Source organism: Trichechus manatus, unplaced genomic scaffold, assembly GCF_000243295.1.
Source record: "Trichechus manatus latirostris isolate Lorelei unplaced genomic scaffold, TriManLat1.0 scaffold00001, whole genome shotgun sequence".
Taxonomy (NCBI): Eukaryota; Metazoa; Chordata; class Mammalia; order Sirenia; family Trichechidae; genus Trichechus; species Trichechus manatus.
Genome location: NW_004443937.1, coordinates 20,944,475 through 20,967,263, shown reverse-complemented (window position 1 = coordinate 20,967,263; position 22,789 = coordinate 20,944,475). Strand labels below are relative to the sequence as shown.

Sequence of the window (22,789 nt, the reverse complement as noted above, 5' to 3'; positions counted from 1 at the left end):
TAGTGTTTCTATCTTTGTATTGTTGTTGTTGTGTGCTGTGGAGTTGATTCCGACCCTATACAACAGAGTAGAACTACCCCATTAGGTTTCCTAAGCTGTAGTCTTTATGGGAGCAGATAACCAGGTCTTTTCTCCCGTGGAGCTGCTGGTGGGTTCAGACCTCCGACCTTTTGGTTAGCAGCTAAGTGCTTAACCATTGTGCCACCAGTGTACTGCTAAACATTAGATTGATTGGTGTTTCTTTTTTTTTTTTTTAAATAATATTGTGTTTTGGTGAGAGTTTACACAGCAGATTAGGTTGCCATTTAACAATTTCTACACAGATTATTCAGTAACATTGGTTACATTTTTTACAGTGTGTCAACATTCTCATTAATTCCATTCTCGTGGTTCCATTTCTAGCTATCTAGTTTCCCTGACCCCCCCGCCCCCCTTACCTTCTCGAGAATCTTTGCTTTAGGGTAGTTGTTGACCATTTGGTTTCATATAGGAGCCCTGGTGGTGCAGTAGTTAAGAGCTTGCCTGCTAAACAAAAAGGTCAGCAGTTAGAATCCACCAGCTGTTCTTGTGCATATGTGCGGTCAATTGTTTACACTGTCAGTGAAGCCAAAATTATGGGTTTAATCCTTGTGTAGGCCAGTTAGCTGGGGCAGTTCTACTTTAAACTACATTAAATTATATTTAATTTCATTTTTAATTAGAGCTCTTTGTCTTCTTGAGAAAACCAGTGGTAAATTGCTTATGTGTTTAATTGGAAGAGACTGGTCGTGAATTAAAAAGCACTAGAGATGTTAGCCATTATATGTATTTGTTTTCAGCATTTCCTAAAACAAGAAGAGAAGTGAATTAAAATTCTTACTATTTGGTAAGAGATAAGACTTACAGTTATATTTTCTTTTATTGTTAGGTTCAAGTTTAATCTTCCTAATAAATGTGTGTGCCGTCACCATCAGGACTCTTTGTGGGTACTCACGATTCCCCTTGCTTTTCTGCAGTCAAGGTAGACAACGTGTGTGGAACAGGAAGGATGCAATGCATTTTTTCCCTCTTCGACATCATTATGAATCTGACAATTCAAAAAGATACATAGTTTTATGAATGCTATTATTAGTAGAATCCATAAAAGGCTTATCAAGTGTGGAGCTACCTAATGTGTCTTGAAGTGAGCCAGTTGCCTTTGAGAATGGGTCCTGAGCTAGCACTGAGTAGAGTAGAGCATCTAGATAATTGATGTGTTAAGAAGCACACCCAAACAAAACCAAACTCATTGCTGTTGAGTCAATTCTGACTTGTAGTGACCCTATAGGACAGAGTAGAACTGCCCCATATGGTTTCCAAGGAGTAGCTGGTGGATTTGAACTTTTGACCTTTTGGTTAGCAGCCAAGATCCTAGCCACTGTGCCACCAGGGCTCCATTGTGCCACCAAACCAAAACCAAACCTGTTGCTGTTGAGTTGATTGTGACTCATAGCGACCCTATAGGACAGAGTAGAAGTGCTCCATAGGGTTTGCAAGGAGCAGCTGGTGGATTCCAACTGCTGACCTTTTGGTAGCAGCTGAGCTCTTAACCACTGTGCCCCCAGGGCTCCTTTAAGAAGCGCACAGAGGGTGACATTTTCACTGCAAAGGTAAGGCTTGCTCCTTCTCTTCTCCTATGGCAGGTGTATTGTAGGGGAGGTTCTAGAGTCTGGCTTTTCTGGGTTTGGCATGTAAGCATTGGTAAAATACCAGTAGTAATGCCCTTTTCAAGGATTAATATTGGTTGGCTTTCTGTGTAAATTTTCATATTCCTTTGACTGTTCTATCCTATTACATACACACTCAGCCCCCAGCTCAGACTGGTGGGGAGTCTTCATTTGACTTCCCACTTGTTTGGACTCTCACCTTTGCCTCTCATTTTCTGTCCCCCTTTTGGGCAAATGTTCTTCAGCCAAAAGCCAGCTGCAGTTCTTTGGGAACCTCTCAGGGTTTTTACCTACGTCAAAGTTGCTGGCCTAAGAATTTGGTGCTAGCACATGAATGCTCTTAAGGTTTATTTATTTGTTTTATATGTACTATTTTCAGATGGGTACAGTTGTCCAGGCATTTAGCTCACTACATTGCAAGAAATGGAAATCCTATTTTCTTGGTTCAAGGAGTTACTTTAAGTCGATTCTGATTCACAGTGATCCTATAGGACAGAGTAGAACTGCACCGTAGGGTTTCCAAGGAGCCACTGGTGGCTTCAAACTGTCAGCCTTTTGGTTAGCAGCCGAGCTCTTAACCGCTGCACCACCAGGGCTCCTACTAAAACAATAAGCTATGTAAAATAAGTTCCAGGTACCTTGAAGACTTCAGAGGAAAAATTATACTTTTATTAAATAACTGATGTGAAAATAATTAATGTCAACATTTTAAATGTTAATTTTGGTATTCTTTATTGGAAAAAGTAGGCATGCTAATTAAAATTATATTGGCAGTGAGGTTTTCTTTTTTAAAGACTACCTACAATGCATTAGATCTACTTAATACCATTAAAACATAGTACAGTGCTTCATTAAAAAGCCTAGCTATTTTTTTCTAATCATCATAGCTTTTATTCTCATGATATGATGAAATAGGTATTTGATTAAAATGATAGGTATTAGTTTAGTCCCATGATCCCTTCTAAAGACTTAATTAAGCAGAAGATAGCACCAATCTTACTGCTTGTGTGGTGTCCCACAGGAAATCCCAGAGGGACTAAGGTAGCTCGTTTAAGGTAATAGCAATTTGAATTGGCCTGACAGCCTCACTGAGTTTATAGGGCACAGGGATGACACACAACCCCTTTCCAACCAAGCTGCTAAAATAGTTGTGGTTTTTCAGTACTAGGAATGAATCTTCTAGGATCGACTGACAGTTAAAATAGACGGGTATTTGAGAGGCCCCCCATAAATAGCACCTTTCCTCCCTGTGTGCAGGGGAAAGGTTCAGAACTTACTGAGCAATAAGTAATTACTTATTAATTGCTCTTTAGTAAGGCATGTGTGACGAATATGTCAAACATTTGTATCTAATGAAAGCTGGGGTGGAGGACTTAGCTTATATGTGGACCTTCACATTAGGGAACCTTCAAACCAAACCAAACCTACTTCTGTCGCGCTGATTCCGACTCATAGTGACCCTGTAGGACAGAGTAGAACTGCCCCATAGGGGTTCCAAGTCTGTAATCTTTATGGAAGCAGACCGCCACATCTTTCTCCCGCGGAGTAGCTGGTGGGTTTGAACTACTGACCTTTCGTTTGGCAGCTGAGTGCTTAACCACTGTGCCACAAGGGCTACTTTAGGGAACATTAGTTTCCCAGAAATAGTGTTTTCCATGTGGGGCACCTACTCAGGTAAGACTTACAGTGAAGATTTGAGAGGACATCTCTGAGTGGGCAGGCCTCACTCACGTCCAAGGGAAAAGAGGGAGGAGTTGAATTGAGTGCTTAGGCATGCCCAGTTTATTCTTTTACAGTTTGCCAAACAGATGAAGCATTTTATTTCCCCATTGAGTAGAGTGAATATAGGAGCAGTCTGAACATTTTGACAACACGTCCGAAGTATGTAAGACTTAGTCTCGCCATCCTTCCTTCTAAGGAGCATTGTGGTTGTCCTTCTTTAAGACAGATTTGTTTGTTCTTTTGGTAGTCAGTCCATGGTATAGTCAATATTCTTCTCCAGCGCCACAATTCAAAGGCGTCAATTCTTCTTCAGTCTTCCTTATTCATTGTCCAGCTTACGCATGCATATGATGTGATTGAAAATACCATGGCTTGGGTCAGGCACACCTTAGTTTTCAAGGCGACATCTTTGCTTTTCAACACTTTAAAGAGGTCTTTTGCATTAGATTTGCCCAGTGCAATGCATCTTTTGATTTCTTAACTGCTGCTTTCATGGGTGTTGATTGTGGATCCAGATGTTATGCTAGGTTAGTAAATAACCAAATGATTCTGCTTTTTAATAGTTTCGTAGTAGCCTGAAGGAGTCACCACACCTCTGAAAATGCTAAACTCACATCTTGTTATCAGGCCGTTATTTGCAATAGTTATGAAGTGGTGACATGTATGTATCTCATACTAAATAATACTGTTTTAATCTTTGTGTTGTCTGTTTCTTTCTCTAGGAAGAACGTGTTGTGAACCACATGGCAGCTAAGATTATTGAAAATGTCTGCACAACCTTTTCTGCTCAGGCCCAGGGCTTTATTACAGGAGAAATTGGGCCTGTTTTATGGTACCTATTCAAACATTCCACTGTTGATTCTCTTAGGATAACAACAATATCGGTAAGACGGGTGTTAATGGACTGGATTGTGTTCCCCAGAAATGAATCAATTTGGCTAGGCCATGATTCCCAGTATTATGTGATTGTCTGCCATTTTGTCATCTGATGTGATTTTCCTATGTATTGTAAATCCTACCTTTATGATGTTAATGAGATGAAATTAGCAGCAGTTATATTAATGAGATAGGATTCAATCTACAAGATTAGATTGTGTCTTAAGTCAATCTCTTTTGAGATATAGAAGAGAGAAACAAGCAGAGAGACATGGGGACCTCATACCACAAAGAAACAAGAGCCAGGACAATAGTGTGTCCTTTGACCCAGGGTCCCTGTGCTGAGAAGCTCCTTGACCGTGGAAGATTGATGACAAGGACCTTCTTCCAGAGCTGACAGAAAGCCTTCCCCTGGAGCTGGCACCCTGAATTTGGATTTGTAGCCTACTAGACTGTGAGAGAATAAATTTCTCTTTGTTAAAGCCAACCACTTGTGGTATTTCTGTTATAGCAGCACTAGATAACTAAGACAACAGGGTATCTTTTGGGGATATAGGTGGGTATATTTAAACACTTAGGTCTGAAGAAACGTGCCAGGAGAAGAGTACATTTGGTTGGATAGGTAGTAAATAGAAATACCAAAGTAATAGTGGGAGCAAAAACTTGATTTTCCCCTAAAGTAGAATTTTTAAAACTGAAACTGGAAACACCTTGGGGCTGCCAGGAAATTCCAACAGGACCTTGTGGGACCATGACACTCTGGTTTCAAAAAACTCTTTGGAGGTGACAGTAGAAAACTGTGGTAGTGGATAGGGTACTGGATTTGGTTTGTCATATTTTTAGTGTTCCTTGACTGCTTGTGTCAGCTCCCCCTTTCACATTTTGTGATAAATGGTTTGTCATGTGGTTCAAATGAATTCATTTTAATTTTTAAGCACGTGTGATTTTGCAGTTTTTTTGTATTTTGATTGGTTGTCTACCCATTTTGCTGGTATGGTTACAATGACTTTGTGTAAAGGAAAATTTTGTATAAAGATGTGTTCACATGGTTGTATTGATTTAATAGTCTGTAGAATAAATACAACCCCTTTCTCATATGATTTAAATACTCTTTTTAATTACCAACCTCATCAGGACCCTCATGCTATATTGCAACCTTACTGTATTTCTCTAGTCAGCTCCTTCTTCACTTTTCACTGTGGCAGTTTCATACCTTATCCTCGTTCCTTTCCTGCACTTCTCTCCTCCATTCTCGGTAAATGACGTTTCTTCATGTACTGCCCAGAGAAAACTGAAGACATCCTGTCCGTGTTTCTCTACATCTTCCTGTTCCCTTTTTGGGAACCTAACTCAAATAGTTATTTCTGCTTTTCCCTAAATCGTCAATCTCTCCATCTCTACTAACCAAATCAAACCCACCGCTGTTGAGTCGATTCCAACTCATAATGACCCTATAGGACTGGGTAGAACTGCCCCATAGGGTTTCTGAGGCTGTAGTCTTTACAGAAACAGACTGCCACAGCTTTCTGCCGAGGAGCTTCTGGTGTGTTTGAACCGCTGACCTGGTTAGCAACTGATGCTTTAACCACTGTGTCACCAGGGCTCTTCCTTCTCTACTAGATCTTTCTAATCGGCACTAAGGTATTCTTTACTTTGCTCCATTAAACAAACAAACAAACAAAAATCACATACACATCAAAAAGTTTCTTTAGGGTGCATACCCTCCCCTTTTAGCCTGACTTCTCCTGAGAGTTATCATCACAAAACAATTTCCCATTTTCAGCCTCTGTTTGTTCTCCAACCCAGTCTGCTGTCTCTACTACACGTGCCACTGAAGCTGATCTTGGCTAAGGTCCCTAATGATGTTCATGTTGCTAAATCCCATGGATACTTATGGATATTTTTTAGTCCTTATATTTAAGGAGCCCTGGTTAAGCCCTCGGCTGCTAACTGAAAGACTGATAGTTCAAACCAACCCAGAGTCTCTGTAGGAGAAAAGACCTGGCGATTTGTTACACACACATCTTGTTCAAAAATGTACAGTATTAGTAATTACAGGGAACCCATCAGAAAGAGTTACAAAGTCCACCAGCAAACTTTCTCAAGGCATCCTTGAATCATATCTTTAAGGCATCCATTTTAATCCTGGGGCTTTAAAAACATCTATCTTGCTTTAATTGGGTTTATATTGTCATTTTTGTCTTCATTTTCAGCATGGTTTCTTTCTTGGCAAACTTTTTCTAACCGTTCTAACTGAAGTCTCGTTCCATCTAGCTGTTATCTTCATCTGACCCATCAAACTCTACTGTTTCATCTTCAGCTTGTTATACTTTATTGTTAACATTCATCTGAATCATTAATGACTCACTGAAATTTTGCCAGTTGCCCCAGCAATGCCTCTTTTTCCCTTTTTCTTCCAGGATCCTACGTAGGATCACGTGTTGTATTTAGTTTTCATATCTCTTCAATCTCCCGTAGTCTGGAATAGTTCCTCAGTATTTCCCTTTACTTCATGTCATTTATAATTTTTTTTTTTTTTAAAAGAGAACAGAGCTTTCATTTTGTAGGGTGAGGATCAATCTGATGTTTCCTCATGATCAGATCAGGCCTTTTATTCTTGGGAGGGATATAGGGAAGTGATGTCACTTTCTTAGGACATCACTGGTTGCGGCCCCCTCCTCTCTGGATAACTGTCATATCTCTTTTTATTTTCTCTCATAGTGATGAACATAGTTGTATTTATTTAACATGTGTATGCATAGTTTGCTTTACCAGAGTCTCTGTTGCAGGAAGGCATCTCGTTCCCTGCTTGAACACATGGTAGGTGCTCAGTAGATCTTGTTGGCCAAATGAATGAATGAATGAGCATGGGGTGGCAGGATGGTGTTTCTCATTGCTGAGGCAACAGTCTGCTCCTTTTTCTGCCTGGAACTGTCAGCCTCCTAGTCACCTCTTGGCACCATAGAAGGTCAGCGAAAGAGAGAAAGACCCTTGATGAGATGGATTGACACAGTGGCTGCAATGATAGGCTCAAACATAGCAACGATTGTGAGGATGATGCACGACCTGGCAGTGTTTCATTCTATTGTACATAGGGTCACTGTGAGTCAGAACAAATTTGACAGCACTTAACAACATTTCATATCTTATTTGGTGTGAGGTGTGTTTGTCCAGATTTTTTACCCACTTTGTAATTGGGTTATTTGTTTTCTTATTGGTGAGTTTTAAGAGTTCTTTGTATATTTTGAACACAAGTCCTTTATCAGGTGGTGTTTTGCAAATATTTTCTCCCAGAGTGTGGCTTGTCTTGTCATTCTCTTAAACTCTGTTTTAGTAAGTAAATATTTCAAAATGAAATCACTGATCAGACTTCAGGTGTGATTTTTTTTTATTCAAAAAATACAAGGATTAATGTGCTCTCAAAACTCACGTCCTCTCAATTGCTCTGAAACTTTTAACTGAGTTTGATATTCAGAAGTGACTAATTAAAGATTATACTCTCTGTGAGCTTTTCAAAATGGAAGAGACATTCTAGTTGCCTTTATATTGCTCTGAGTTCTACTTAGAAGTATTCTAGACAAATCTTTTATCAAGAAATTCCCCGTGATAGTTGGATAAGGATTTTATATCAGTAGAAAGTCAATTTTGCTGTGCCAGGGGCTACAAGAATTGTTATAGTGCTAACGAGAGTTACTGTTTTTCAGTATTGAAGTCACTCTTGGGAGAGCCCTTAATCTTCTTGAAAACATTACAGATGTAGTGTGGTCTTTAGGGACTCTTTTAAAATGCTCTTTTTTTTTTTAAAATCCCTGAATTAAAAAAATAATAACAGTTTTGTTTTGATTTCATAAATCACCATTTTCTTACTTATTACAAATATAATTTTAAAAACTTTCACAATTCCTTGATCAAAACCAGCTTTCTTTTTTAGTGAATTCTTTTTCATATTCTTATTTTCAGGTACTAAGCTGTGACTTTTTTTTCCCCTAGCCTTATGTAATTTGGATTTTAGTTCTGAAGAACAACCCTGCTTTCATATTTTCTAAACCATGCTGTGTAGCTTATCCATCTGGAACTCTCTTAGAAGAAAGGAGAGACTGGAATGTTCCTTGAAAGATGCCCAGCATAGAGTTTGTTTTCTTGGAATTTCATTCTGTTCTGGCTATCTCTATATGAATACAAATCCCTGATGTGTGTTATTAAGACTTCATACATGTCCCATATAAAGTTCCACGAGATAAGCGACACTTTGTGTTTTTAGACAACAGTATGTAGTTAGGGGAATCCTAGTGAGGTAGATTGACACAATAACCACAACAGTGAAGATGCCACAGGACTGGGCAACATTTCGTTCTATTACACATGAGGTTGCCTTGAGTCAGAGCTGACTTGACAGCAGCTAACAACAACATGGAGTTAATGCTTTGCAAATGCTCATTTTCTAGTTCATTTTGTTTACTTGATAACTTCAGAAAGGGTAGTAAATATATATTTATTGATTAATAAAGCAGACTTTCCTATATATTTCTGTATAATTTTTGAAAATGTCTAGTGTAGTCACTGGCAATGGAATGTAATTTTAAGAAGTTATCATAAAAGTAATATGCATTTATTTGAAAAATTTGAGCAGCATTGTCTTAGTGACCTAAACCTCCTTGCCATTGAGTCAATTCCAACTCATAGCAACTCTATAGGATAGAGTAGAACTACCCCTAGGGTTTCCAAGGCTGTAAATATTTACGGGAGCAGACTGCCATATCTTTCTCTCCCAAGAGGGCTGGCAGTTTTGAACCTCTGACCTTTTGGTTGGCAGCTGAGCGCTTAATCACTGTGCCACCAGGGCTTCTCCTGAGTTGCCTGGTGCTGCTGTAATACAAATATCACAGGTGAGTGGCTTTAACGACCAGAAATTTATTTTTCTACAATTCTGGAGGCTAAAAGTCCGAATCAGGGTCTTGGCTGTGTCAGTTCCTTCCTTGTTGGTAGGCCTGGGCGTACCTTGGTTTCTTGGTGTTTCTGTGCTTGTAGACAGTCCTCACATAGCGTCTGTCTTCTCCTGTCATTGTGTGTCTCTGTGTGTTCTGGTGTTTTTATAACTCTAATTTAGGATCTACTTTACACTGTTATTATCTCAACAGATTGATGGATTGCATTACCTTAGATTACACGTGAAAGACGATTATGTTGCTTTACATTTTGTTGTTGTTAGTTGCCATCGAGTCAATTCTGACTCATGACGGAGTTGTACGGAGTAGAACTACCGCATGGGTTTTTCAAGGCTGTGAGCTTTTGGAAAAAGATTGCCAGGCCTGTCTCCTGATGTACCTCTGGATCAGTTTGAACCGCCGACCTTTCGGCTGGTTAGTTGAGCGCTTAACCATTTGCACAACCCAGGGACTCCTATAGTACATTAGATATATGGTAATTACATGACATTATGTTACATTATGGAAGATAATCTGTGCTGCCCAAGGTGAACTGATCTAATCACATTTACATTCCATGACAACAAATAGCGTAGTATTTGGCCAAGCAGCTAAGGACCAAAGCCTACCAAGTTGACATATAAAATTAACCATCACAGACCATTAGAGGCAGAAGTCCCAGTGGTTTTAGTGTTGAGTGTTACCTGGGTCTTAAAGTACAGGTGATTCCTATGTTATTTAAACTATTGTAGACAATTGAGAACAAGATGGAGAGCTCCCCAATTTATTTTGTGAAGCTGATAGAAGATAGAACAATAAAGGAAATGATAAACCAGTTTCACTAAGGAATATAGATGCAGAAATTCTACATAAAATAGTGGCAAATTGAATTCAGTAGAGTATCAAAATGATGATTGCCGCTTAAAGACTACAGGGATGGTTCAACATCAGGAAATACATCAACATAATTCATTATATCAGTAAATAAAAGATAGCTAAACGATATGAATATATCTGTCTACAGTTGATGAAAAGATATTTGATAAAATTCAGCAATCATTGTTAATTTAAAAAAGTCTTAGTTAAATATGAATAAACATTTAATCATGATAGAATCTTTCAAAAAGCAATAGGAAACATCATACTAAATGCTAAAATGCTGAAATCATAGCCAGTAAAATCAGACACAAGACAAGGCTGCTGACTATTGCCACACTATTCTATAGTGTTGTGGGGAATATAACTAATATGTTAAGAAAATAAAATCATCAGTACTCATATTGGAAAATACAAAATTATTTTCTTTTGTAGATGACATAATTATATTAAAAAACCCCAGAAAACAATAAACAGAAAAGAATGAATGAGATTCAATTATTAGAATATTGTTTAGAATATTTTATTCATGTTTATACATGAATTTGTTATGTGTTATTCTCCTTTTGTAATATCTTTTTTCAACTGTAGTTGGGAAGGCTATACTAGGTTCATAAAACTGAGAAATTTTTGTTTTTCCCCCTTTTTCAGAATAGTTTAAACCTTCTTTCCTTTGCCACTGTGTTTTTTTAGGCTGACCAATGCTGCTCCTGTAAGAGACAGCACATTTTGTAATTCTTTATTTCCATTCTGAGTTTTTCTAAAAACTCCTTTTGTGTAGTATTTTAGAGTTGGGTTCTCTTATAATGTTTTGAGATACAGTAACGGTCAGGAACCAGAGAATACCTGAATCCTGTCCTAAACCATCGCCACCCTCTCCCTGTGGGTTCCTCGAGGGAGACATACCGATAGGAATGATGATATATGGAAATTAACTTTTGTACCACTTTATTGTTGTTTTGGTTCTTACCTCTCACCTCTAGTGCAGAATGCTCTGTTCAACTGGGCTGGAGACTGTGGTGTAGGGTTAAGGTTTAAGTGACATCTCTCCCAACCTGTAGGTAGTTGTCAAAGCCAAAAGAGAAAAAGAGTGATTGGGCTTGTCCCAAAGAGTTAAGCCCTAAGTAAGCGTATCATATGGACCACACACAGAACGTTTTTAAACACACAGCTCCTCTATCTAGTAATAAATGTACCCACTATATATCATAGGGCCGACCCAATCACATTGTCACCTTTCACTTAGAGGTATGGAAGGATGGAGAAAGGGGCTTTCCCTTCCCTCTCATGATCATCTTGAGGAAAGGCCACCTGTTGTTCATGACATTAGTTAATCTTTTCGTTATAAATGTGTTTAAAATCAGGGAGAGGTAGGTTATATGACATTTATTATAATGAATGCTTTTGTAAAACTTTCTGGCTTACACTTATTTCTCTTTTTGGAGTCTCCTATGTACACATGGGATATGACCATCCGTCTCTTTTGCTCAAAAACTTTGGAAGGCTTCTTGTTATTTATGTAATAAAATTCAGTTCCTAACTTGGTAGACCAACTTTCTAACTCCAGCCTACTTTTAAAAATGTTTCATCATACTTTCCTTTTTTCCTACATCTGATGTATGTGCTAATTTTATTAGACAGCTTGCCCCGCCTGGAACATGCTCTTCATTGTCATGTCTCCATGTGAATAGTGTTCTGTTTTCTCTGGCTAGAATGATCTTTACTCACTTTTTCGCCTGTCTTAATCTCCTACTTACTCTTCAAAGCTCAACATCATCCTCCTTATGTAGCTTTGATGAATTGCTTTTTCTCCTTTCCCAAGCTTACTTAATTGAGCCTACTTTTATTATAACCTATAATAAATTCTATTGTTATTATTTGTAAGTTTCATCTCTAATAGTGTGAGTAATGCAGGAGCATAAATGGAGCTGACTGTCTTTTGAATTTCAGCTTTGCAACTTAAACTGGGTGTGTGACTTTGGGCAAGCTACTTAATTGTTCTGTGCCTCGGTTTTGTTATCTATAAAATGGGGGATAATAATATGTTTCTTATATATTATCAGGAGGCTTAAGTGAGATCACAGATATTCTCAGCTAGTGCCCCTCATATAGTGAGCACTCAATCAATATTAGATAGTAACGTTATGACTTTTTTAACACTTAGCTCAGTGTTTGCACAAAGAAGGTGCTTAATAATGTTTTTAATTACTTAAAGGGATATATTTCTATATACACTTATGAATTGGTTAACTTATTAATTTATATGATTATTGTAATGCTATCTAACATTTTAAAACAACCTTAGTTTTTATTGACATTTGGATTATTGTTTTATTTTTAAATGTGCTGAAATTTTGCAACTTTTTTGTGCCAAAATACATAATAAAGGAGCAAGGTAAGCACCTTCTCCTTTTACAAAAGCGTATGTTATCTTCTGGGAACATGGTTGATGCACTTGAATTTGTCTGACAATCTGTTCTTCTATCTCTGCAGGCCTTGTGTAGAATCACTCGCCATTCTCCTACTGCCTTCCAGAATGTTATTGAGAAGGTGGGCTTGAACATGGTGTTAAATTCCCTAGCCTCTGCCATCTGCAAAGTTCAGCAGTACATGTTGACCTTATTCACTGCTATGTTGTCCTGTGGGATTCATCTTCAACGACTTATCCAAGAAAAGGTTAGATTTCACCTTAGTACTCTACTTTAAAAAAAAAATTTTTTTTTTTTTCTCCTACTGTTTTAGTGACTCACCAAACTAATGTGTCATCTCTAGAATTTGTTTTTCATCTCAAGGGGCTTTTTTGAACTTTGCCAAACCTCTGTACCACAGAGCATTTATCTGAAGACATTCTAAGAATCTTTTAGTGATTAAAATAGAAATCCATTAAAAAGCTTCTGTCTGCCTGTCCTCAATTTTAATAATGAAAAATTAGAAATTTTATGAGTCTTTTCTGTATGCTAGTATTTCTTATGCATCATCAAGCCCAGCCCTGGTCTTTCTTTTTTCATATATTTTTCTTTTCTTAGGGAGGGGTCCTTTCATATCCTCTGCTTATTCTGACCTATTTTTAGTCCTTTCTCTGTCTAATGCTCTACCAATCCAGGTTACCTTTAGAGTCCCACTTCTTCTGGGTTCAGTTTAGTCACCTTCTAGTCCTCTGATATTCTTTTGTGTAGAGTCTGTAGGTATTAAAGTTATATCACAAAGCTGTGTAGCTATAAAGGAGTCTCTATACTAGCCTTCCTCAGAGTGTCTTCTCTAGCCCCTTGCTAAAGAGTGACCCCTAGACCAGCAGCATTGACATCACCTGGAAGTTTGTTAGAAATGCACAATCTCAGGCCTTACCGCAGACCTGCTGAATCAGAGCCTGCGTTTTAACAAGATCTCCAGGTGGCTTGTTTGAATTTTAAAGATTGAGAAGATGTGCCCTTTAATAGTAGGGTCCAGTGAGATATGAAAAAGTGGACCATGATTATATATAAGTTTGGGAAGCAGTGGGTCAAAGTTAGAGATTTTCAATTGCATAACTTCTCCCAGTTTCTAATGTGCTAATGTGTATTGTGAATCCTTATGAGGGGAATATAGCGTGCAGCATTCTTCAAACTTATTGGACCAGTTTATCTTTTATTTTTTTGAGAGGAGCATTTTTCAAATTGGATTCTGCAGAATATGGTAAAGGCAGTGCTGCTTAGGAGTGTAGAATGGAACCACTTAAATATAGTGTTTGCCATGGTTCTTCTGCATTAAATGCTATACCTTAAATTTTGTTTTTATAATAAAAGTTAAAATTTGAATAATCAATATGAATAACTGCCAAATATGCATAGTAAGTTTGATCTGTGAAAGTCCAAATGGGGAATAAGCCATGTCTTCCATTTAATTTACTCTGGTTTAGATTCTGCTAAGAATTTTGAGTCTTAGAGCAAATATATTTGGTTTCAACAATCTGTTTTTTGATATTAAATTTTCCAAGTCATTAAAAGTTACATCATTGTATTAGAAAAAGTACCACTTGAGTAATTTTGTTGTATAATGTTGTAGTAAGATAAGCTGAGAGCACAGTTTGTTTTTTCACCCTTAGCACAGGCATGGATTTATTTTGCTTCAAATATGATATTTCACAAAGACAGTAAAAACAAGATGCATTAAGTAATATGACTTAGTAAATGTTTTATAACATTTAACTAATATTCCATGAATCTTAAAGAAATAAATGAATGTATAATTGTGTGGAATGGTAAGTAATCTTTTGATTTTCATTAGTATTGGTACTTTTAAGTAAATGTTGAGTGAGCCATTTTTGTCAATTGTTTTTCCTCTAGTCATAGGCCATAACTAGTATTGAATTGGTGCCTGAATAATTATTTATGTTTTTTATTAAAATAATTACAGATTCACTTGAAGTTGCAAAAATTATATATAGAAAGGTCTCATGTACCCGTCACCAAGTTTCCTGCAATGGTTACATCTTATAAAACTAGAATGCGATACCAAAACTAGGAAATCGACATTGGTATAAAGTATGTGTAGAATTCTATGCTATTTTATCATGTGTAGGTTCATGTAACTACCACTGCAATCTATACAGAACTGTTCTATCACCACAAAGATCTCTCTCATGCTGTCCCTTTTTAACCCCCTCCTTGCCATCTTTTCTAACTCCTGGCCACCACCAGTCAGTTTTTCATTTATAATTTTGCCATTATAAAAATGTATAAATGAAATAATATAGTGTGACCTTTTAAGGTGGACTTTTTTTTCCACTCAGTATAATGCCCTTGAAATTCATTCAATTTGCTGTGTGCATCAATAGTTGGTTTCTTTTTATTGCTGAGTAGTAGTATTCGTGCTGAAGATGTAGTACAGGTGGTTAAACCATTCATCTATTCGGGGACATTTTAGTTTTTTTTTCCAAATTGGGATATTACAAATTATAGAGGTGGGTAATGGCACTTTGCTATACACTTTGCCAATCTCTGTCTTTTAATTGGTGAATTTGGTCATTTGTATTTAATTATTAGATAATTTAGAGCTTAAGTTTGCCACTTCGTTTTTGTTTTTTGTTTTTCATTTTTGTTCTCTTTCCTGCCTTCCTGTGAGTTACCTGAACATTTTTTACAATTTCATTTTGGTTTTTTTATAGCGTTTTTGTGTATATCTCTTTGTGTAGATTTTTTTAGTGGTTGCTCTAAATAATTATATTATGCGTACATAACTCGTCACAGTCTATTGATGTTAACATTTTTCCAGTTTGAGTAAAATGTAGAAACCCTTATCTCTCTTTAATAAAGTCTCATTGCCCTCCTCCATCTATAACATAATTGTTTGAAATATTTCCTCTATGTACATTGACAATTAAATTAAAAAATGGAGTTTTTGCTTCAGCCATCAATCACAATGCAGAAAACTCATGAGAAGGAAACTCTGTCTTTGCTTATACTTTTGCTCTTTTCATGGTTCTTTCTTCCTTCCTGATATTCCAAGTTTCTTTTATCATTTCCTTTCTGTTTCATGAACTTCCTTTAACCATTCTTTTAGGGCTAAAAATCCTTTTAGTTTTCCTTCATCTGAGAATGTCTTGATTTTTTCCTTTATGGATTGAAAGATATATTAGCTAGATGTAGAATTCTGGCTTGACAGATTTTTTTTCATTCAGCACTTGAAAACTGTTGTGCCACTTCTTTCTGGCCTCCATGGTTTCAAATGAGAAATGCACTGTCATTTAAATTGTTTTTCTCCTATAGGTATGGTGTTGTTGCTGTCTGGTAGGTTTTGAGATTTTTTTCTGTCTTTAGTTTTCTGAAGTTTGACTGTGATGTGTATTGACATAGTTTTCTTTGTGTTTGTCCTGTTTATAATTCACTCAACTTCTTGAATCTGTATTTTATGCCTTTTACCAAATTTGGGAACTTTTCAGTAATTATTTCTTTGAATACTTCTCTGCTCTACCATTTTCCTCCTCTCCTTTTGAGGCTCTGATGACTCAAATGCTAGATTTCTTATTGTCGTTCCAGAAGTCCCTTAGGCTCTTTTCATTATTATTTTAAGTTTATTTATGTTTTTTGGATTTGGTAATTTTTGTTGTTCTGACTTCAAGTTCATTGATTCTTTTTTCTGTCCTCTCCATACTCCTGTTGAGCCCATCTATTGAGTTTTTAAGTTTGGTTTTTGTAATTTTCAGTTCTAAAATTTTTACTTGGTTCTACTTTGTATCTTCTCCTTCTTTGTTGAGACTTTATTTTTTCATTTGTTTCAAGTGTGTAATTGTCTATTGAAACATTTTTATGATGACTGCCTTAAAATTATTGTTTGATAATTACAGTCTCTCTGTCATCTTGCTGTTGATATCTATTGATTGTTCTTTTTCATTCAAGTTGAGATTTTCCTTTTTCTGGTTATGATGAGTGATATTTAATTGTATCCTGGACATTTTGGATATTTTGTTGTGAGGTATTTTATTTAAATACACTGTTTTATTAGGCTGCCTCTGATACCAGACTGGCTGAGGAAGGAGGACTCTGCCTTGTAGGGTGGAAGTCCATGTTCCCCATTTGTCCACTGTTTATACTCCAAAGAGTGGAAAAGTGCCTCATTACTTCTAGGCAGGGGTAGGGGTTCAGGATGTCTACTAGAGCTCCTCTGATACCACCTGACTGAGAGGGAGAGGGGCTCCTTGTCCTAACCCCAGTGATACCATGATAGGGTAGAGGTGGCTTGTTTCTGGCAGAATATGGTGAAGGTTCAGGCTTCCCGCTTTGCTTTCTTTGACAGTACCTCAGCAGGGAAAAAGAGGGGCACCTCATCACTGCTGTGTGTGGGAGGACCAGGCTCCCCACTAGGTCTTTACAGACATTGTTGGGGGTGGGGGGAGGGGGGCTTGTTATTGCTGAGTTGGGATGAAAGGCTCATCTCCCTACTTGGTCTTTTTTGATACCACCCTGGCCAGAGGCAGGATTGGAATACTTTGTCACAGCTGTGTGAGGATAGAAATCTAGGCTTCTCATTTTCTCTTTGCTGTTGTGGTGGAGCTGCTGTTTTTCCATGGTGTTTGGTTGGAGTAGAGTGGTATTATGAATTGAATTGTGTTCTCCCCAAATTTGTTGAAATCCTAACCCCTGCACATGTAAATATGATCCTGTTTGGAAATAAGGTTTCTTTTGTTATGTTAATGAGGTTTTAATGTTTGTTTTATATATAATGTTCAGGTTTTTAGCTGTACTTAATAGGAGGAATAGCAAAAAATGCATCGTCTCTCTTTTATTCTCTAATATTTTAAATGTATCTATGACAGCTTAATAATATGTAACCTGTTACTGTTGAGTTGATTCTGACTCATAGTGACCCTATAGGACAGAGTTAGAACTACCCCCACAGGGTTTCTAAGGAGCAGCTGGTGGATTCAAACTGCCGACCTTTTGGTTAGCAGCCATAGCTCTTAACCACTGTGCCACCAGGGCTCCCGTTAATATGTAGTGAATTTATGTTAAAAAATACAAGGTTCTATTTTTTATTAATTAAAAAAAAAATTACCTCACATTTAACCTTTACTCTGGGCCAGACATTTAGTGATTTGCAACCCTGGAACGTTCACAGATGAAAATCAGTGTGTTGAGTAATTTTGTGAAGTTCATGGAGGATATAAGTGCTAGGCTGAAGGATCTCAGACTTCCTGGTTCTAAAATCCATGTGGTTTTCTTAACTTTTATATGAAAAATTAAAAGAAACACTGAACTCTTGGAGCCTGTAAACTAGCTTGGGATAGGCAAGCAGTGCTGTTGCTTAATTATCCTTAATTTTTTAGAACATTTATTTTCTAAAGTTTTCTGGCATTGAACTTAGAAAATTGGTGCTCAGTTTGGGACATTGCTGTTTTGTTTACATTGCAAGTTTCAGTTGGGCCACTGCTCTGTACTAAGCCCTGGGAATATAGTTGTGGTCAAGAGCCAACTTGGTCTTTGATATCACTGAGTTAATACCCTACTTAGGAGGGACAGAAAATAAACAAGGGAGCAAACATGATCAATAGATTCAGTCCAGTCCCTATCAAAATTCAAAATTCCAGCAGCCTTTTTTTTGCTGAAATGGATAAACCAATCCTCAAGTTAACAAGAAATGACAAGGGACCTATTTCACTAAAATAGTACGCACCTTCTACAATTGTTTGCCAACTGTGCCCTCCCCACTGTGAGGTATTTTCATAAGTGCCACTATGCCAATTTCTTTTTCATGTTGCTGTAAAAAAATTACTATAGCATGCTTATGAAAATACCTTGAAGGAAGAGGGTGGTTTGCAAACAAACATAGAAGGTGTGCTTTACGCGTGTAAAAATACGGTAGCCAAGACAATTTTGAAAAAGAAGAACAAAATGAGACTCATTGTGATGGTTAAGATTGTGTGTCAACTTGGCTCGGCCATGATTCTCAGTGTTTACATGTGATGACTCCCATGATGGGATCTGCTGTGAGTAGCCAGTCAGCTGAAAGGGAGTTTCCTTGGGTGTGTGGCCTGTATCCGAATATAAGCAGACGTTCTGGCTTTTCACTCCCTCTGGATCCTGTGGCTGCCTCCTGTTGGTCTGACCTCTGGTTCCTGGGACTTGAGCTATCGGCTTATCTGTCGATCTTGGGATTTGTCGACCTTTGCAGCCTGTGATCGGGAGCCCTGCTCTCCGACCTGCCAATCTTGGGTTCACCAGCCCCTGCGGCTGTGTGAATCGGGAGAAGCATCTATCCTGATCCATGGACTTGGGATGTTCCATCCTCTACAATTGCATGAGCCATTTCCTTGATATAAATCTCTCTGTATATATGTTTATATGCTTTACTGGTTTTGCTTCTCTAGAGAACTCAGCCTAAGACATTCATGCTTCACGATTTCAAAGTATACCATAAGCTGTAGTAATAAAAACAGTGTTGGACTCATATAGGGATAGATATATAGACTAATGGAATAGCATCGAGAGTCCAGAAATAAACTCATGCATGTATGGTCATTTGCTTTTCAACAGGGGTGCCAAACCCATTCGATGGGAGAAACAATAGTTTCTTTGATAAATGGTGCTGGAACAACTGAATCTCCACATGCAGAAGAATGCATTTTGACCATACCTCACACCATATTAAAAAATTAACTGAAAAGGTATCAGTGACCTAAATATAAGAGCTGAAACCATAAAACTTTTAGAACAAAACACGGGTAATGCTTTGGGACCTAGTTTTTGACAATGGATTTTTAGATATGACACCAAAAGCATGAGCAACAAAAGAAAAAATATATGAACTGGACTTCATCAAAATTAAGCACTTTTGTGAATCAAAGGACTTTATCAACAAAGTGAAGCAATAACATAATCGGGAAAACATTTGGGAGCCATATACCTAGTAACAGTTTAATATATACAATATATGAATAAGTCCTATAACTCAACAGCAAAAAGACAGTCAAAAAATGGGCAAAGGACTTGGATATTTCTCTAAAGAAGATATGGCCACTAAGCAAATGAAAAGATGCTCAACATCATTAGTCATTAGGAAATACAAACTAAAACCATAATGACCTACCACTTTACACCCACTAGGATGGCTTTTATCAGAAAAATGGAAAATAACCAGTGTTGGCAAGGATGTGGAGAAATTGAGACTCTCATCCATTGCTAGTGGGAATGTAAAATGGTGCAGCTGCTGTAGAAAACAAAAAGTTGAACACATAATTACTATATAACCCAGCATTTCCACTCCTAAGTATATATCCAAAAGACTCAAAAGCCGGCTCTCAATTAGATGGTTGTACACCATTATTCATTGCAGCATTATTTACAATAGCCAAAAGGTGGAAACAACCCGATATCCCTCAACAGATGAACAGATAAACAAAATGTAGTATAGCCATACAATGGAATATAATGTATATCCATACAGTTCAACCGTAAAGAGAAATGAAGTTCTGTTACGTGCTACCACGTGGATAAACCTTGAAAACATTATGCTGAGTGGAATAAGTCAGACATGAAGGGACCAGTATTGTATGATCCCACTTACATGAAATATCTAGAATAAGCAAATGCACAGAAACCAAAGTTGATCAGTGGTTACCAGGGTCAGATGGGAGGAAGAAGTGTGGAGTTACTGCTTAACAGTACTGAGTTTCCGCTAAGGGTGAGGAAAAAATTTGAAAACCGACAGTGATGACTGTTGTACAACATGGTGAATATCATTAATGTCACTAAATTGTACAGTTTAAATGGCTGAAATGGTAAATGTTCTGTTACATGTATTTTACCACAGTAGAAAAGGAAGTTTCAGAGTGTGTATGGTATACCAGTTTTATAAAAAATAGTGATACCCAGACCCTCCATGCCCATATTTGTGTGTATGCTGTTTTGCTCTAGTAACCCTAACTGACATGGAGTGGGGGGAGGGAGTCAGATTAGCAACTTTAAAAAATATGAATCTTTGGTTGATTTCACTGGTTATAATTCCTTCATATTACTTTTGTAATACAACTTTTTTTAATAGAGAAAAAATGTTCAAGGGTCACATCCAGGGAAGAGTGTTCTCAATACTTCCCAAGAGGAAAGTAGTTCCGGGAGGTTTCTTAAAGCCATGAACCCAGGGGGAAAAGTGAGAATAGAAGTGAGAATCCAGATCTTCAGAACAAGGACTGGGCAAGTGTCAGCAGAATGGAAGGTGGTGACAGACAAGTGAAATATTGTGGAGAGAAAACAGTAGCTTCACTGGCTGGCATGAGAACTGAATAAGCTGAATATCCGTTGTTTTCTCAGCTTAGTACAGGCGGTTTTCATTGGTGTTGCCGTTTCCAATGAGAAATGAAGCTTGTTTCTATCTAAACTGAACTGTATTACATAATGGTCAGTGGAATTACATGATATTTTGCAGAATGTTCTAGCCCAGTGTAAAATCAGAGCATAAACAGAGGTAGCAATGAGGATCCACTCTCTATGCTTCCTAGGACAGATATGAAAAAGATCTTATTAGCCTGGAGTAACTTAAAGTTGAGGTTTACAAATGCAAAGAAAAATATTTAATATAGGGAATGGAAAGAAAATGGAAAAAAAAAGATAGCACACCAGACTAAAAAGCGTGACTTAAAATGTCATTTTACTAAAGAACCATAAAAGGACTAAGCATGGTGCTGAGCAAAAAGCAAAGAGAAAGTAACATATCTTAAAATGATTGTTAGTTGTTGTTAGGTGCTGTCGATTCAGTTCCAACTCATAGCGTCCCTTGTGTACAACAGAACTGAAACACTGCCTGGTCTTGCGCCATCCTCACAATCGTTCTTATGCTTGAGCCCATCCTTGCAGCCACTGTGTCAGTCCATCTTGTTGAGCGTCTTACTCTTTTTTTGCTGACGCTTTACTTTACCAAGCATAATGTCCTTCTCCAGGGACGAGTCCCTCCTGATGACATGTCCAAACTATGTGAGACAAAGTCTTGCCATCCTTGCTTCTAATGAGCATTCTGGTAGTACTTCTTCCAAGACAAATTTGTTCTTCTGGCAGTCCATGGTATGTACAATATTCTTTGGCCTCGATTCTTCTCTGGTCTTCCTATTCATTGTCCAAGAAAATATTAACAGCCCACTTAAAATGACTTTAAGTTGCTTTTTTTTTTTTTGTAACTCATAGAAGGTAGGCTCATTCTATAGGCTCCACTGGGGAGCGTCGCTCACAATGCAGGTGTGTCAAATGCTTGAAATAGTGAAGCCCAGGTTCTTTCCATCAGCACATTAGATGCCTAAACTTGTTCGGCTAGGGTACTTCAGGAAGAAGAATTCAAATACCATGGAGAAGTCTACAAGGAAAAAGGCCAAGAATTGGAAGCCAAACTAAAAACATGAGTCACTGTGTGGGGATTAGCAGGAAAAGCAAATACTACGTGGAAATTTTAAGGGAAAAGTAAAAATTTCTTCTGACAGCATCTACTTTTTCAAACTAAATCAAAACAGAAGGCTTTCAGACTCTTTTTTCTCTCCCTCCTTTCAAAAAGAGAATGCTCATCGATGGCAAATGGCAATTTTAGAGAAGGAACACCAATAGTCGGCTGTATGCTCAGGAGAGAACACCGTCCTTCCTCCTCATGGTTTTCAGTACTCTTCATGCTCAGAGCACTTCGCTAGTAAGGAACTGTAAAAACGATCTCTGAAAGTGTAGGCTTAACATTGAACCCACAGCCTATGCTGGGGCTATGATATCTGCCCATATTACAACAAATGACAGTATAAAAAACCTGTTGCCCTCAAGTCGATTCTAACTCACAGCGACCCTATAGGACAGAGTAGATAAATCTGCCCCATAGGGTTTCCAAGGAGCATGTGGTCAATTCGAACTGCTGACCTTTTGGTTAACAACTATAGCACTTAACCACTGCGCCACCAGGGCTCCAAATGACAATATAGGTTCCCCATATCTAGTTTTACTGGAAAAAATCAGAGTTTTTGCAGTACAGTCCTTTCAAATGCTATCAGTTAGCAACACATTTTTATCTTTAAGTGGAAATGTAAAAACATTTAAAAGAATTTTAAACAGTTATGTTTTAATTAACCTAATACCGAATAACAGCCAGTCACAACCTACACCTTTATAGGTGTTTACTCTGCTGTTGGGGGCGGGGGGGGGCGGGGAGGGAAGAGGCCTCACCCCTGAAGGCTAAAGGAAAAGAGCCTTTGTCTTCGCTAATGTGAAT

The 22,789-nt window shown here is 37.7% G+C and overlaps 1 protein-coding gene and 1 non-coding gene across 2 annotated transcripts in view; one reads left to right on the top strand and one right to left on the bottom strand.

Moving 5' to 3' along the window:
• The window catches only part of ULK4 (unc-51 like kinase 4), a 601,253-nt gene that overhangs the window by 117,179 nt on the left and 461,285 nt on the right, over positions 1–22,789 (top strand). The window contains exons 20-21 of the mRNA XM_023727809.1: positions 4,130–4,291; positions 12,578–12,760. Of these exons, the coding sequence (XP_023583577.1) occupies positions 4,130–4,291; positions 12,578–12,760 (345 nt within the window). The remainder of the gene's footprint in view (positions 1–4,129; positions 4,292–12,577; positions 12,761–22,789) is intronic.
• On the bottom strand, positions 22,055–22,261 carry LOC111819805 (small nucleolar RNA U3). Its single transcript, XR_002823388.1, has one exon. It is a non-coding gene; the product is annotated as a small nucleolar RNA U3 (small nucleolar RNA).